The sequence below is a fragment of the Papaver somniferum genome, chromosome 4, assembly GCF_003573695.1.
Source record: "Papaver somniferum cultivar HN1 chromosome 4, ASM357369v1, whole genome shotgun sequence".
NCBI lineage: Eukaryota > Viridiplantae > Streptophyta > Magnoliopsida > Ranunculales > Papaveraceae > Papaver > Papaver somniferum.
In genome coordinates, this window is record NC_039361.1 from 45,964,404 (window position 1) to 45,977,208 (window position 12,805).

The window sequence follows — 12,805 nt, forward strand, 5'->3', positions numbered from 1 at the left end:
ATCTTTACTTCTAAGAAGATAAACCTGACAGTATCTTGAGTGATCATCTATAAAAGTGATGTACCATTTTTTCCCACCTCTAGTTGGTGTTGATTTCAAATCTCCCAAATCGGAGTGGATTAGTTCTAGGGGACTTGTACTACGTTCAACCTTTTTGTTAAAGGGTTTTCTAGCATATTTAGATTCAACACAAATTTCACATTTATGACCTCTGTCAAAGTTTATTTTAGGAATGCAGCCTAATTTAGCAAGTCTTTCAATAGATTTGAAATTAACATGTCCTAGTCTATCATGCCAAACATGTGAGGAGTCACAAACATAAGCAGAAGAAGATGCATTATCATTCAAGTTCAAAGAAAGTACACTAAGCTTAATCATGTTATCAGTGACATATCCTTTTCCTACGAAGTCACCACCTTTAGAGATTACAACTTTGTTAGACTCAGCTACAAATTTAAAACCTTTTCCAAGTAAGATGGTTTCTGAGATAAGATTCTTGCATATGTCCGGGACGTGATACACGTCATTCAATGCGAGAGTTTTTCCTGAAGTGAGCTTCAATTCAACCTTGCCTTTTCCTACCACTTTAGAGGTAGAAGAGTTTCCCATAAACAATTTCTCATCGTCTCCTACTTTGTTATAGGAGGAGAAAGCATTTCTGAACTTACAGACATGCCTAGTGGCTCCAGAATCAAGCCACCAGTCTCTCACATTGGTCACATTAGAGACAAGTTTGACTTCAGACACCATGCCAGTAAAATATCCAGAATCATCTACTACGTTTGCCTTATTTTTCTGTTTAGGATCATTTTTGGTCTTTTTAGGTGCCCTACAGTCCTTGGCCATATGACCAGTTTTCCCACAGTTATAGCAGTCGCCTTTGATGGTGTTTTTGGAGACACCACCCTTTGGCTTAAGATGGTTACCTTTGGAGTTACGCTGTTTGTTACGTTTACCATTTTTGCTGGATTCTCCGTGCCTTTTCTTTGACGCAGCATTATCGTCCAGGACATGAGCTTTGTTTGACATGTCTTTGCTCAGCATCAGGCTCTTGTCTTTGCAGCACAGAAGTTCCTCCACCTGGATCTTTTTCCCCAGCTCCACCATGGTGATTTCACGATTCTTGTGTCGCAGCCTCCTCTTGTACTCGTTCCATGAGGGTGGTAGCTTTTCAATCACTGCAGATACTTGTAGAGATTCATCAATATGCATGCCTTCAGCAAGAATTTCGTTGATGAGTAGCTGGAGTTCGACGAATTGTTCTACAACAGGCTTTTCATCAGTCATCTTATATTCCAGGAACCTAGCCACCAAGAACTTCTTGCTTCCAGCAGCTTCATCAAGATATTTTTCTTCTAGGGCTTCCCATAAATCAAAAGCAGTAAAATTCTCTTTTGCATTATAAAAGTCGTACAAGGAGTCATCCAGACAGTTAAGAATATGGTTTTTGCACATGTAATTTTTCCTAGTCCACCTATCCAGTCTATCTTCATAACCACGGTCATGAAGCCTTCTTGAGGGTCTTTCTAAGGCAACTTCATCTAGCCTTTGGTCTTTTAAGAAGAATAACATTTTGGACTGCCATCGTTTAAAGTCTTTGCCACTAAACTTTGGGGGTTTGTCTACAGTACTCTTTCCCATGTTGTTAAAAAATATAGTAAAGAGGATATTGCCTTTAGATTGTTGGGTATATTAATAATAAAGTAACTGAGAAGAAGATACTTAGCTCAAAATAATGTTGCTGATGTTGCTGCACAGAAAATGTAGAGGCACGTAGACTACGCTGTCCTAAAGGCAATATCGCCTGCCACTCCTCTGAGATGCTACAGCAGTTGGCGAGTCACCTCCAGGATACAACTACAGTTAGTACCCCTCAATGTAGCATACAATGAGGGTACCCTTAGAGCTTGGCAGAACTTAAAACAGTAGAAGAGATGTTTACAGAAAAACTGAGGGAGAGTAGAAGAGATATTTCTCTGTGGTGTGTGTTTTCTGAGATTACAACTACTCTCTTATATAGTGTTTGTGTAGTTACAAACAAGAAAGAAAACCCATGCGTATGACAGAAAAAACTGGTTATGTTGGGTTAAAGATAGTGCAACAAAAGTTGTTTTGTCAGGGATGGAGCAGTGTGTTGCTGCCAAGCCAAATACGTACGTGCAGACAAAGAAAAGATTCTTCTACTTGTGGAAAACACGTACCAAAAATTTCAGCAAAAAGATAGGATCTAACACACCCACACCCACACCCGAGCCGACCGGACGGCGTGCGTGCTTCTGTGCTTACGGGAAAAGCAACCTTGCCCTAGTCTAAGCCTTCCCCCCAAGCACAAAAGTCTAATGACCCAAGGGCCATGCCCTTATAGCCAACTCTATGGTATTTATGTCTAAAACTCTTTAGATTTTAGTCAATGTGGGACTATTGTTTTATCTATTCAAAAGAAAAAACAATTAATGGGCAATAGGTCTAGGGATCAAAACATAGTCCATGGAAAAATTGGTAATTTTAAAGCGTTTTTTCTAACAGAAAAATCATAGCCGAGGCTTGTCTAAACGTGGAAAATCGCGCATTGAACTTGGATTTAAGGCCAAGCATCCCAAGCCCAAGGGGTACAAACATGCTAGTGAAATGATGAAACTTTTGTAGGTAGATAATACCCAAGAAACAGCGCAATGACACCTGTATTAAATCTGGGTTCTGTATTTGAATGTTCAATTTTAGTGTAAACATATTTTGTATTAGAGATTTTTCTGTAAACACATCATTTGTTGTTGGTATTTTGGTGCATTACAAGATAAATAAATGACTGCGTATTTCTGATCCTTGGCTGACTGATATTTTATTTATTAAACTCATGGAAAAACCATGCTAGTTCTGGTTAGGATTGACAAGAATTTTATCTGCTACACCTTCTAACATTATTGATATCAAATGTCCCTATCTAATGCTTGATGAAAAGATCATCTTTATGCAGAAACGCCATGAATTTGTTTCTGTTATATATGTGACTTCTTGCGGGTTTAAGTTTCAGTGTGGGTGTCTTTAGTGTGTTATTATGTCTTATCTGGTTTTATGTATTGCTTCTGGAATACTTGATAAACTCGCGTTACTGATGGGTCCTTGAAATATGTTCAGTTCTTCCTTTCTATGTTCATTTGTGTTCGGTCACAAGACTCACAACGTTATAGAGATATAACACCACTTAGATGGAATCATGCAGCAGTTTCTCATACCAGTAAAGAATTTGGTGCTGTCTTTTGGTTTCCATGATCATCTTAGTAGTAAAAGTTCAGTTTGTTCCCGAGCAGGTATCCGTAGTTGAGGCAAATCTATGCTAGTAATCTGTAGCAGGATGATTTCAGGGCTAAAGACGATACTAGGCTAATATGCAGTGTCATTGGTATATAAGCCAGTGCAAAAAATTGATAGTAACATATAGCTGTAGCCAAAAACTCTTTACAATTCAACAAATTTCAATCTAGTATATCTATATATAGCAGAAAATGCATCTACATCCATAAACCAACTAGACAATGTAAAAACCAAATCAACAAAAGAAATGATGTTTAAAAAAACACAACTTGCAAGAAAAAGACTTGGATGCAAGAAGTCCTTCCTAGTTGCTCCGGCAGCTTCATCTTACATGTTAATGCATCTTAATGCCCATCATATTCTTTGGTGTTGCTCTTTCAGTCACTGCTAGATTTCTTGCAGAACTCAAAACTCCTTAGTGCAGAACTTGGTAGGCTATAGCAATGTCTTATGCAATTGTTAACGACATCGTTACTTTACGAGAAAACATATACTACTCAATAAGGATTTTGTCTTTCATTACATCAATACACAAATCATCTATAGAATAACTTTGAACAAGTGTTTTCTGAGACCAAAAAAAATATAGAAGCTAAAACCTCTAACCCCTGACATGTTTCCAAGGTTGAAAAACATGCAGCATGAACTTGAGAACTCACTAGTCTTGTACTCAGCCTAAGAACCCTGACAATCATCAAAAAGGTTGTTCTTATGCATCTGAAGCACCAGGCATCAAATCTGGTATAAACGACCTCGTCGAAGGCGTTGGCTGGACGAATGCCTGCGGCACAATATATGCAACCTGCTGCCCTTGGTTATTTCCAGCCTGTGGCACAAAATACCCAACTTGCTGCCCTTGGTTATTTCCAGCCTGTGGCACAATATACGCAACCTGCTGCCCTTGGTTATTTCCAGCCTGAGGCACAAAATACGCAACTTGCTGGCCTTGATGATTTCCATATACCTCCTGGTTATTATTGTCTCTTCCACTTGGTCGGACTGCCATCATCGGAACCATATTGTCTCTTCCAGTTGGTCGGGCTGCCATCATTGGAACCATTGGAATGATGGGATACGGTACATTCTCCCCGTTAGCTGTACTCATCGGATTTATCATCCCCATTGGTACCCCCATTGGCACCATTCCAGTAGAACCATTGTTAGCAGCAGCAAGATTCTGATTGAAGGCAGGTTGAAGAACATATATTGGTTGCATCTGCATCTGCATCAGCATACTATTATTATTATTATTATTACTAATTCCCTGAGTTGTATCATTAGCAACAACCCTAGGATCAGAAACTCCACCACTTCTAGGGTTTTCCATGACCTGAATTTTCTCATCAATAATTCCAATCTTGGACTCCACAGAGTCAATCAGCCGTTGAAGTTCATCAGCACTTAACTTGTCGTACTGATCATCCCATTCTAACCCATCAGAATTACTCCCATTACCTCTTTTCTGGTTATTAACTAATTCATCCTTATTATCATCATCTTCTTCTTCAATCTTGTTCTTTCCATTATCATCAGATAGTTTTTCGTGTCTTTTAACACGTTCTTCCTTAGGAATACCAAGATAACGATTCACAATTCGAATCACATCGCGTCGATTCTCAGGGAATGTCTCGGGCTGATCATCACGACGGCGATGATGAGAACCCCTCTGTTTAGGTCCGCCATAGACAAGCATACAAGCATCAACATCAACTAATGTAGAGAACTCATGAACTTTCTTCTTTAATCCTGTCAATCTTGTCGCATAAGATTTTTTTTTATCCAACATCTTCTTCTTCTTCTTGCTTATTCGTTCTGGAAAAAGAATCAAAATCTCTGTTTCTTCCCCCAATTAGCAGTGATTTGTGAGGTCTAAGCAAATTAGGGCGTGTATATTTATAGCCGCCTTCGGTGAGAGGTCTCAGAAAAGGTATGTTGGACACGTGTCGTTTCTATTTCTCTGATTAATTTCTAAAAAAATTGTAACGTATGTTCACCCACATTTATAGTGGGTCAACCAAAAAGGAACGTGTCCGCCTTTGATAACTAGGAGTTTTCTTTTCAGAGGTTTTAGAGCAATCTCATCATCTATCTCAATTACCTCCTCCTCATCAACTAAGCCAATGTCAATAGCTCAGCAGAGTTGCTGCTGCTGCTGCTATTACAACAATCCATCTACAAATTCTTCTAATCTTCCATTCGTTGTGAATTCTGCGAGTCCTCCGATAACAAAGAAATTTGGTTTTTGGAATTCATTATCTACTAAAACGACAACGAGCTTTTTGGGTTCTTCAAATCATCCATACCATAAGTTTACTTCATTTCGGTGCAAAAATGGGATTAGGGCATCAAGTAATTCTGATTACTACTCCAAATTGAATTTGAACAGGAATGCTACCTTGCAGGAAATCAAAAATTCTTACAGAAAACTCGCTCGTCAGGTATTATTAAGCCCTAAACCTTAAACATTTTTCGAATTGGTACCCTAGTCTAAACGCCTGACATATTGCCAATCGTATATGTTTGGATTGTATGTAAATGTTTGTAATCTGTTTGTGAAACAGTATCATCCTGATATGAACAAGAGCCCGGGGGCAGAAGACAAGTTCAAAGAGATTAGTGCAGCATATGAGGTGCTTTTATTTTTCCTTTCCTTATTACTCTTGTAGTTGCTGTCTTCAAAACATGATGTATTATGAAAGTTGACGGTATAGTGCTTTGTTTTTTGTTTCGTATTGTATTGTAATGCTGCACATAGCTGCTCAAATTAGGTTTGTCAGAGTACCTCACCAACAATTAAATGAATATGGAGAAATATGAATAAGATGACTGTCTGGTGAAGTTGAGTTCTTCACCCTAAGAAACGTCTAACCCAAAGAGTAATCGACCTTATATTGATGCTGTTGGGTATTCCAACTTAGAGCTTGCGTTGTAATTTGTAGAGTTATAAGGTTTTGTATGTGATGATATTTCTGTGAAGAGGATCTTTGTAAGATGAGGCGATCATCTCACTACAAATCAGACTTCAATTGCTTGTGTATGGACTTCTAAGAATATTTCATTGTTATGGCATGTGGCAACACTTTGTTTACTTACTGATAATAAATTCTTGTCGTGTTTATGGATTTTGTAGTTTTCTTTTTTGGTCATATGTTAATGTAGCCTTTATGTAGGTCTTATCAGATGATGAGAAAAGATCTTTGTACGACCGCTATGGTGAGGACGGTTTACAGGGAAATTTTGGCACATCGGATTTTGATTCACAGGGGGTAAGAACTCAATGATTCATGCTCAGGAATATCTGGAGTTTCTTCGTAATTCTTCATCCTTTTGACTAAAATAATGAGGAGTCATATTCATGCTTCAATGTGAAATTATTTACTTTTCAGGTGGACGCCTTTGACATCTTTGATTCAATTTTCGGAGAGCAAAATGATATATTTGGAGGCAGCAATATGAGAAACACTCGCAGCCAAAGTCTTGACATTCGGTAAGTTTCCATGTTCACAACTAATATTTCATCTCTCTCTATCAGCATCACATTGATGAATAAAAACTACAATCTGCTTCTGATTTTATGTTCTACAACTGTATAAGTATCGTGCCTTAATTTCTGACTATTAGGATGGGACAGTAGGCATAGAATGCTACTTGAACTTTATAATTTTCTCTGTTATGCTAAGTTCTTGATTGAAGTAAATGACTTTGTAATCTAGGTACGACTTGTATTTGAGCCTCGAAGAATCTGTTTTTGGAGGCAAAAGGGATATAGAAGTAGCCTATTTAGAGACATGTGATGATTGCCAGGGTACAGGTGCGAAGACTGCTAGTTGCATAAAATTATGCACCGACTGTGGTGGTAAGGGAAGAGTGATGAAAGCTCAGAGAACACCATTTGGTTTAATGTCTCAGGTAATTTGAAGATTTAGCTTGGCGGATAATTTCTCCTTGTTATTTCAAATGATTAAATGATTTTTCTTTTTTTGTCAAAAATTGAATAGTCCCATATGGACGGTTAGAGCTTAGTGAACACAAGTTATAATGATCTTGAGCCGCTCCAGTCAAAACCTCTGTGCAATGACATCTGATACATATTAGAGTGTCTTACTTCTGGTGTCTATACAGTTAAAGAATAATTGTTTTTCGTTTGAGTTGTGCATCGAAAGAAAACTTAGTCTCTCATTCACCAATACATTATTTCACCTATTTAATATTCATATGATGTGTTTTATTTTCCAGGTATCGACTTGTTTAAAATGTAGTGGTGATGGAAAGATTATCTCTGATAATTGCCGAAGGTGTAATGGCGAGGGTAAAGTGAAGTTGAAACGTAATATCCAAGTAGTTATCCCACCAGGTGTTTACGAGGGAGCCAGTATGCAAATTCAAGGAGAAGGGAATTCTGACAAGAATAGGTACTCAATTGGATAGCAAGTCCCATAAAAAGTGATGTAGTATCTTCAACCGCAAATTAATAGACAGAAAGGGAAGTCTAAATTTTCTTTCAAACCAACTATTAGGACCTAAGAAAGGTCTCCATAATAGATAAAGTTTATCTTATTATGTTGGGTCTGAAGTCTGTATAATCTCATGTGGATCATCAGTGTTGATTATAAATCTTTTATCTTTCGGGAGTTGATAGGTTCATCAGTTTATATAATCTGGTTATACTATTGATATCATGCAGGGGTATAGCAGGTGATCTCTATTTGTTTGTTCATATCAAGGAGAAAGCTGGAGTTCGGAGAGATGGTTTGAACCTTTATTCAAAAGTCAAAATTGATTACAGCGATGCTATACTAGGGACTGTTTTGAAGGTAATTGAAGTTGTCACTTGTCAGTGAAATATGTAATGCATGCAGCATATTCTTGATCTTTTGGAGATTCAGATAGAATTATTCTCCAAATAAGTTTAACACATGCACATATAATCAGGTAAATACAGTTGAGGGTTTGAGAGATATTCAAATTCCTCCTGGTACACAGCCTGGAGATGCCGTAAAATTGGCTTCAATGGGCATTCCAAACATGAAAAAACCTTCTGTTCGAGGCGATCACCACTTTATCGTAAATGTTGAGATTCCAAAGGAGATCAGGTTCAAATTTTGCAACTCTTTTAATCAGATTCCGTTTGTGCTGTGTTTTCCTGTCTTCACCCTGGCTTTGCAACTAATGAGATAAAAAGATCAGTCTGTTGATGGTTTCTTTATATGATACATGGGTCAAGTGTCAACTGTTTTTCTGGACAAGCTATAATCTGTCGCTTTAATTTTGGAAATGACAGTGACGAAGAGCGCGTTCTTGTTCAAAAGTTGTCCTCATTAAAAGCATCATCCCGCAAGGCTCGTTCTGCTTCCTCTAACGGTACATTCTTCTTTCCTTTTATTTCAGTAACTAGAGTAGCATCATTTATGTAGAGATTTGATTGATATCAAATTTCGAAAGACATACTCATCTGTCAACTCATCAATATCCTCGTATACTTAACCAGGAGCTTGCGGAGCGGAACCTAATACAGATGAGGTGCCAAACCATGCTTCAAACACTGGGGTCAGAAGTAGTTCTTCTCTGTGGGAATCTGTCAGGAACTTTTTCGGGTATGTTGTATTATTATCAAATCTTTACACAGTCAACAACATGTTGCATAATGTTTTATGCCTGTTTTTTGTATGTAAAACACTGGTTACATTATTCTCTTTCATTCATTCTTTTGAAATAATGTGTATAATTCGCAGACAAAAACAGTCAGGAACAAAGTTTGCCACAGTTAGCTTGGAAGCGTCGACATGGAATCATTATGGCATAAGAAAACCAGCTCCAACAATGGAGATTTTATATTTTGTGGTCTTTATTATAGCATGCATGTATCCCTTGATGAGTAGGATAAATTCCCAGAGAACATTCTTGAAAAAAGGAGAACGATTATCTCCATCTAAAACATCGAAAACATTCCTAACAGATTCAATTTAGATATACTTTTGCTGTTCCATGGTGCTCAAACAAGAAATGCAATTGGTTCCCTAAGGTTCTCAATAATACAGCTTTTAAGTGCTGGGTTGAAATATCTCTTTCTTGTTTTGTGATTATTATTGCACTGTAATACTGCAAGTGTAAATTCAGCTATTTCTGTTCTTTTGTTAGTCACTTGGTCAATACTTAATACCGAGCATTTTGTCTTTTTCCTTTGAAACTTCTGGAAGAACAAAAACAGTTGAAAAACACACAGATACTGTTAGAAGATAAGATAGAGAGAAGGTTCCAGAGATTGTTCCATGATGAAGTCCCCTAGAAATATCCAAGGCTTTTCTAACCTTATTTATTGATTATTGATCAAGGATTCAAAGTAGAGAAGTAGTATAACTATAACCCAAAACCTCTATTGTCAATACCAACTAGAAACTCTATTGTCTAGCATGGCTATTTTCACTGTAGACCCATTCAGGAGATTCTTGTTGAGAGGTCCAATCTTTCAAGAATTCTCTGCAGGTTCAACAATTGCCCCATTGGATTGGGTTGAAACACCTAATACTCATATATACAAGATTAATGTTCCAGGTAAAATTCAGTACTAATTATAATTTTTCTTTTGAATTGCTATACTTATCATTGTTCTACTCTTTTTCTCTATCTAAATTTTGGGCATATGATTAACTTGTCTATGAATATGAATTTGGTGACAGGGTTTGGTAAAGAAGATATAAAAGTTCAGATTGAAGATGGAAACATTATGCAGATTAAGGGAGAAGGTAAAAAGAAAGAGGATTCCACTACAGAAGCTTACAAAGATGCTATTTATCATGTGGCAGAAAGAGGTCTGATGACAACAATGAAAGGAGCAGATTTTTCTAGGACAATAGATTTGCCTGAGGATGTTAAAATTGATCAGATAAAGGCTGTTGTTGAGAATGGGGTTCTTACAATTGTTGTGCCTAAAGATTTGAATCCCAAGTCATCATCTTCTAAAGTTAAGAACATAAACATCTCTAGCAAACTTTGAAAATGTACGACTAGTGTAGATCTAGAGTCTGGAGACGACTGAAGAATTGTAATCAGTAAAGCTATGATAAAGATCTTTTTTCTTTTGAATTTTTTTATATTTTGTTTCTACTATTGATGAGTGCATGGGGTTAGCTGCGTGCCCTCTAGCGTTTTGCAGCTATACTAGAGGAGGATCACTGGACACTCGATTAGTTACAGACTTTTATACACATTACATATACAAAAAGAAAATCAAGGAGCTTCACAATCCAGTACAACGTGTTTGAACCACCATTCAAAAAGCAAGTGCCCAAACTTGCAAACTTTGTGCCCATCCCGGAGCTTCATGTAGACCTTTGGTTCAGCTTGTGCATTGTGTTGCGTGATTCCTTCCAATGTTTGAAGGACATTTCGTCAACGAATAGCGATTCAAAATCGGTAGAGGGTGACATAACTCATAAGGCCCAACCTTGAGCGGATCGGCCAGACGACTCAAACCATTGAAAGCCATGAGTTAACCGGATCTCGAAAGCCGAAACCCGAAAGGATCATCTTTTTTTTCTTTACCTCGAAGTAAAGCACCAAACCTGACTGGTCGGCACACCTGACAGCATGACACGTGTACGATCGACGTGCCATTTGGAAAAGCAACGTGTCCTCCTCTCTGTAAACTCGCTTTTATTGCCTTTTATCTGTCCCACAACCCCCTTTCCTTTCTTCACAACAAAATCTCTCTCTCGGTCTCTCCAACAAAATCATAAAACTAGGGCATCCGAGAAATTTCTCATCAGATCTTCTTTCACAAATTCAATCTTCTAAAACAATTCGATCATCTTCAGAATCAGATTGTTCAGATGGCGTTAGAATGGGTTGTACTAGGTTATGCAGCAGGAGCAGAAGTAGTGATGCTCTTATTACTTACATTACCTGGATTAGGTGGTCTTCGTAAAGGTTTGCTTGCTGTTACTCGTAACATGTTGAAGCCGTTCTTATCAATTGTTCCGTTCTGTTTGTTCTTGTTGATGGATATCTACTGGAAATACGAAACTAGACCTAGTTGTGAAGCTACATCTTGTACTCCATCTGAGCATCTTCGTCATCAGAAATCTATCATGAAGAGTCAGAGGAATGCTTTGTTGATTGCTGCTGCTCTTGTGTTCTACTGGCTGTTGTATTCCGTTACTAATCTTGTTGTCCGTTTGGAGCAAATGAGTCAACGTGTTGAGAAATTGAAGAATCAGGATTGATTTGGTTGGTTGATTGGATGAATCTCTCCGTGGTGGTGGAAGAAGATGGGAAGAAGAAAGTGTTAACGGATCTATGAAAAGATAAGCGATTTTTTCTTGTGTTTTGTTTTTAATTTGTGGTGTTTAATGTGTTTTGGGGATTTCTAGTGTTATGAATCGGATCTACGTTTTATGGATTTTAATTTTGTAGATGATATTATTTATTCTGATTTTTACTGAATTGATCATTTGGTTTCTGGATCTAGTTGTAGGATAATTTGATAGGTGAATTGCTTGATTAGTTATGATAGTTCTCCTGTAGCCTGTTATATTCTCTTGTTTGTGGTAAAAGAAGTAGGAGGACTGCTGTCAATAACTAGAGATATATTTGTAGCATTGATACATTGGTGTATCAGTAATATGACTCGTATCCAGTCTTCATGAAAAACCAGTTTAAGACCAATTTAAGAGAATTTTCCTTTTATTTTCCTTTCAATAGGGCTCCAATGACGTTATATGATGAATATCCCTACCAGAAACACAAGCACATTGAGTTGGAGAAACAATGGTGTTCAGTAAGGGCTTTAATCTGTTTGTGACAAGCTTAGAGATGATTTTATTTCACATTACATAAGCATATGGGTCTGTAATCACTGAGAGTCTTCAGGGATAAGTCCCTGATAAGTATGATTTCTAGTTTTAAGCATATACACGTGCGGATGGAAAATGTTGCACCATATGAACCACCTCATGCCCAACGACAGCCCAACATTGTTGATGAAAAACTGTGGAAACCATCATTTCCTGGCTATGCCATAGTATTATCTGTTAATTTCTTGTTCTGTTGGAACTTGAAGCTATTACTCATTTTCAACTAAGAAGTTCTGATATGAAGTTGAGATAAAAGTTCCTGATTGTAATGGGGTTTGGTTGTGGTACTAATGGAAGATTAAGTGTTGAAGGAAAATAGCTTCAATTTCTGATCCGGAGTCATGCCACAAAGCCAGATTATCTTTGATTCCTGAAGTTTGATTCCTCTTCTCGTTACATTTGGCGTTAGCAGCATGGAAGTATAATGTATTTCTATCTGCTTCATTTGTATGGGCTCCAGCTTTTTGCATACTGTAGCCCTGTATATATAACCATGTCTGTAAACTGCTAGTTAAATTCTGAATTGTGGAATGATCAGCTGGTAGATTAAGCTTTTTTCGAGTTTATGAAAGTTGATGGCAGAAGCATGACTAGACACACAGCTTGAAACTAGATAGCACTTCATTAAATTGTGATGACAA

The 12,805-nt window shown here is 37.5% G+C and overlaps 4 protein-coding genes across 4 annotated transcripts; 3 read left to right on the plus strand and 1 right to left on the minus strand.

Moving 5' to 3' along the window:
- Nucleotides 1-3,755: 3,755 nt before the first annotated feature.
- Nucleotides 3,756-5,146, minus strand: LOC113273826. The gene has a single exon (XM_026523424.1). It carries the CDS (start codon nt 5,096-5,098, stop codon nt 4,022-4,024), a length of 1,077 nt encoding a protein of 358 aa, XP_026379209.1. The 5' UTR covers nt 5,099-5,146; the 3' UTR covers nt 3,756-4,021.
- Nucleotides 5,147-5,395: 249 nt separating this feature from the next.
- On the plus strand, nt 5,396-9,449 carry LOC113275354 (chaperone protein DnaJ-like). Its single transcript, XM_026524836.1, has 11 exons — nt 5,396-5,750; nt 5,874-5,942; nt 6,483-6,578; nt 6,699-6,799; nt 7,026-7,221; nt 7,549-7,724; nt 7,997-8,126; nt 8,245-8,405; nt 8,594-8,673; nt 8,801-8,906; nt 9,045-9,449. The coding sequence occupies exons 1-11, from the start codon at nt 5,433-5,435 to the stop codon at nt 9,277-9,279; spliced, it is 1,668 nt and encodes a 555-aa protein (XP_026380621.1). The 5' UTR covers nt 5,396-5,432; the 3' UTR covers nt 9,280-9,449.
- Nucleotides 9,450-9,566: 117 nt separating this feature from the next.
- Nucleotides 9,567-10,403, plus strand: LOC113275355 (15.7 kDa heat shock protein, peroxisomal-like). The gene is made up of 2 exons (XM_026524837.1): nt 9,567-9,864; nt 9,990-10,403. The coding sequence occupies exons 1-2, from the start codon at nt 9,723-9,725 to the stop codon at nt 10,304-10,306; spliced, it is 459 nt and encodes a 152-aa protein (XP_026380622.1). The 5' UTR covers nt 9,567-9,722; the 3' UTR covers nt 10,307-10,403.
- Nucleotides 10,404-10,991: 588 nt separating this feature from the next.
- On the plus strand, nt 10,992-11,774 carry LOC113275356. The gene has a single exon (XM_026524838.1). The coding sequence runs from the start codon at nt 11,142-11,144 to the stop codon at nt 11,532-11,534; it is 393 nt and encodes a 130-aa protein (XP_026380623.1). The 5' UTR covers nt 10,992-11,141; the 3' UTR covers nt 11,535-11,774.
- Nucleotides 11,775-12,805: the final 1,031 nt, after the last annotated feature.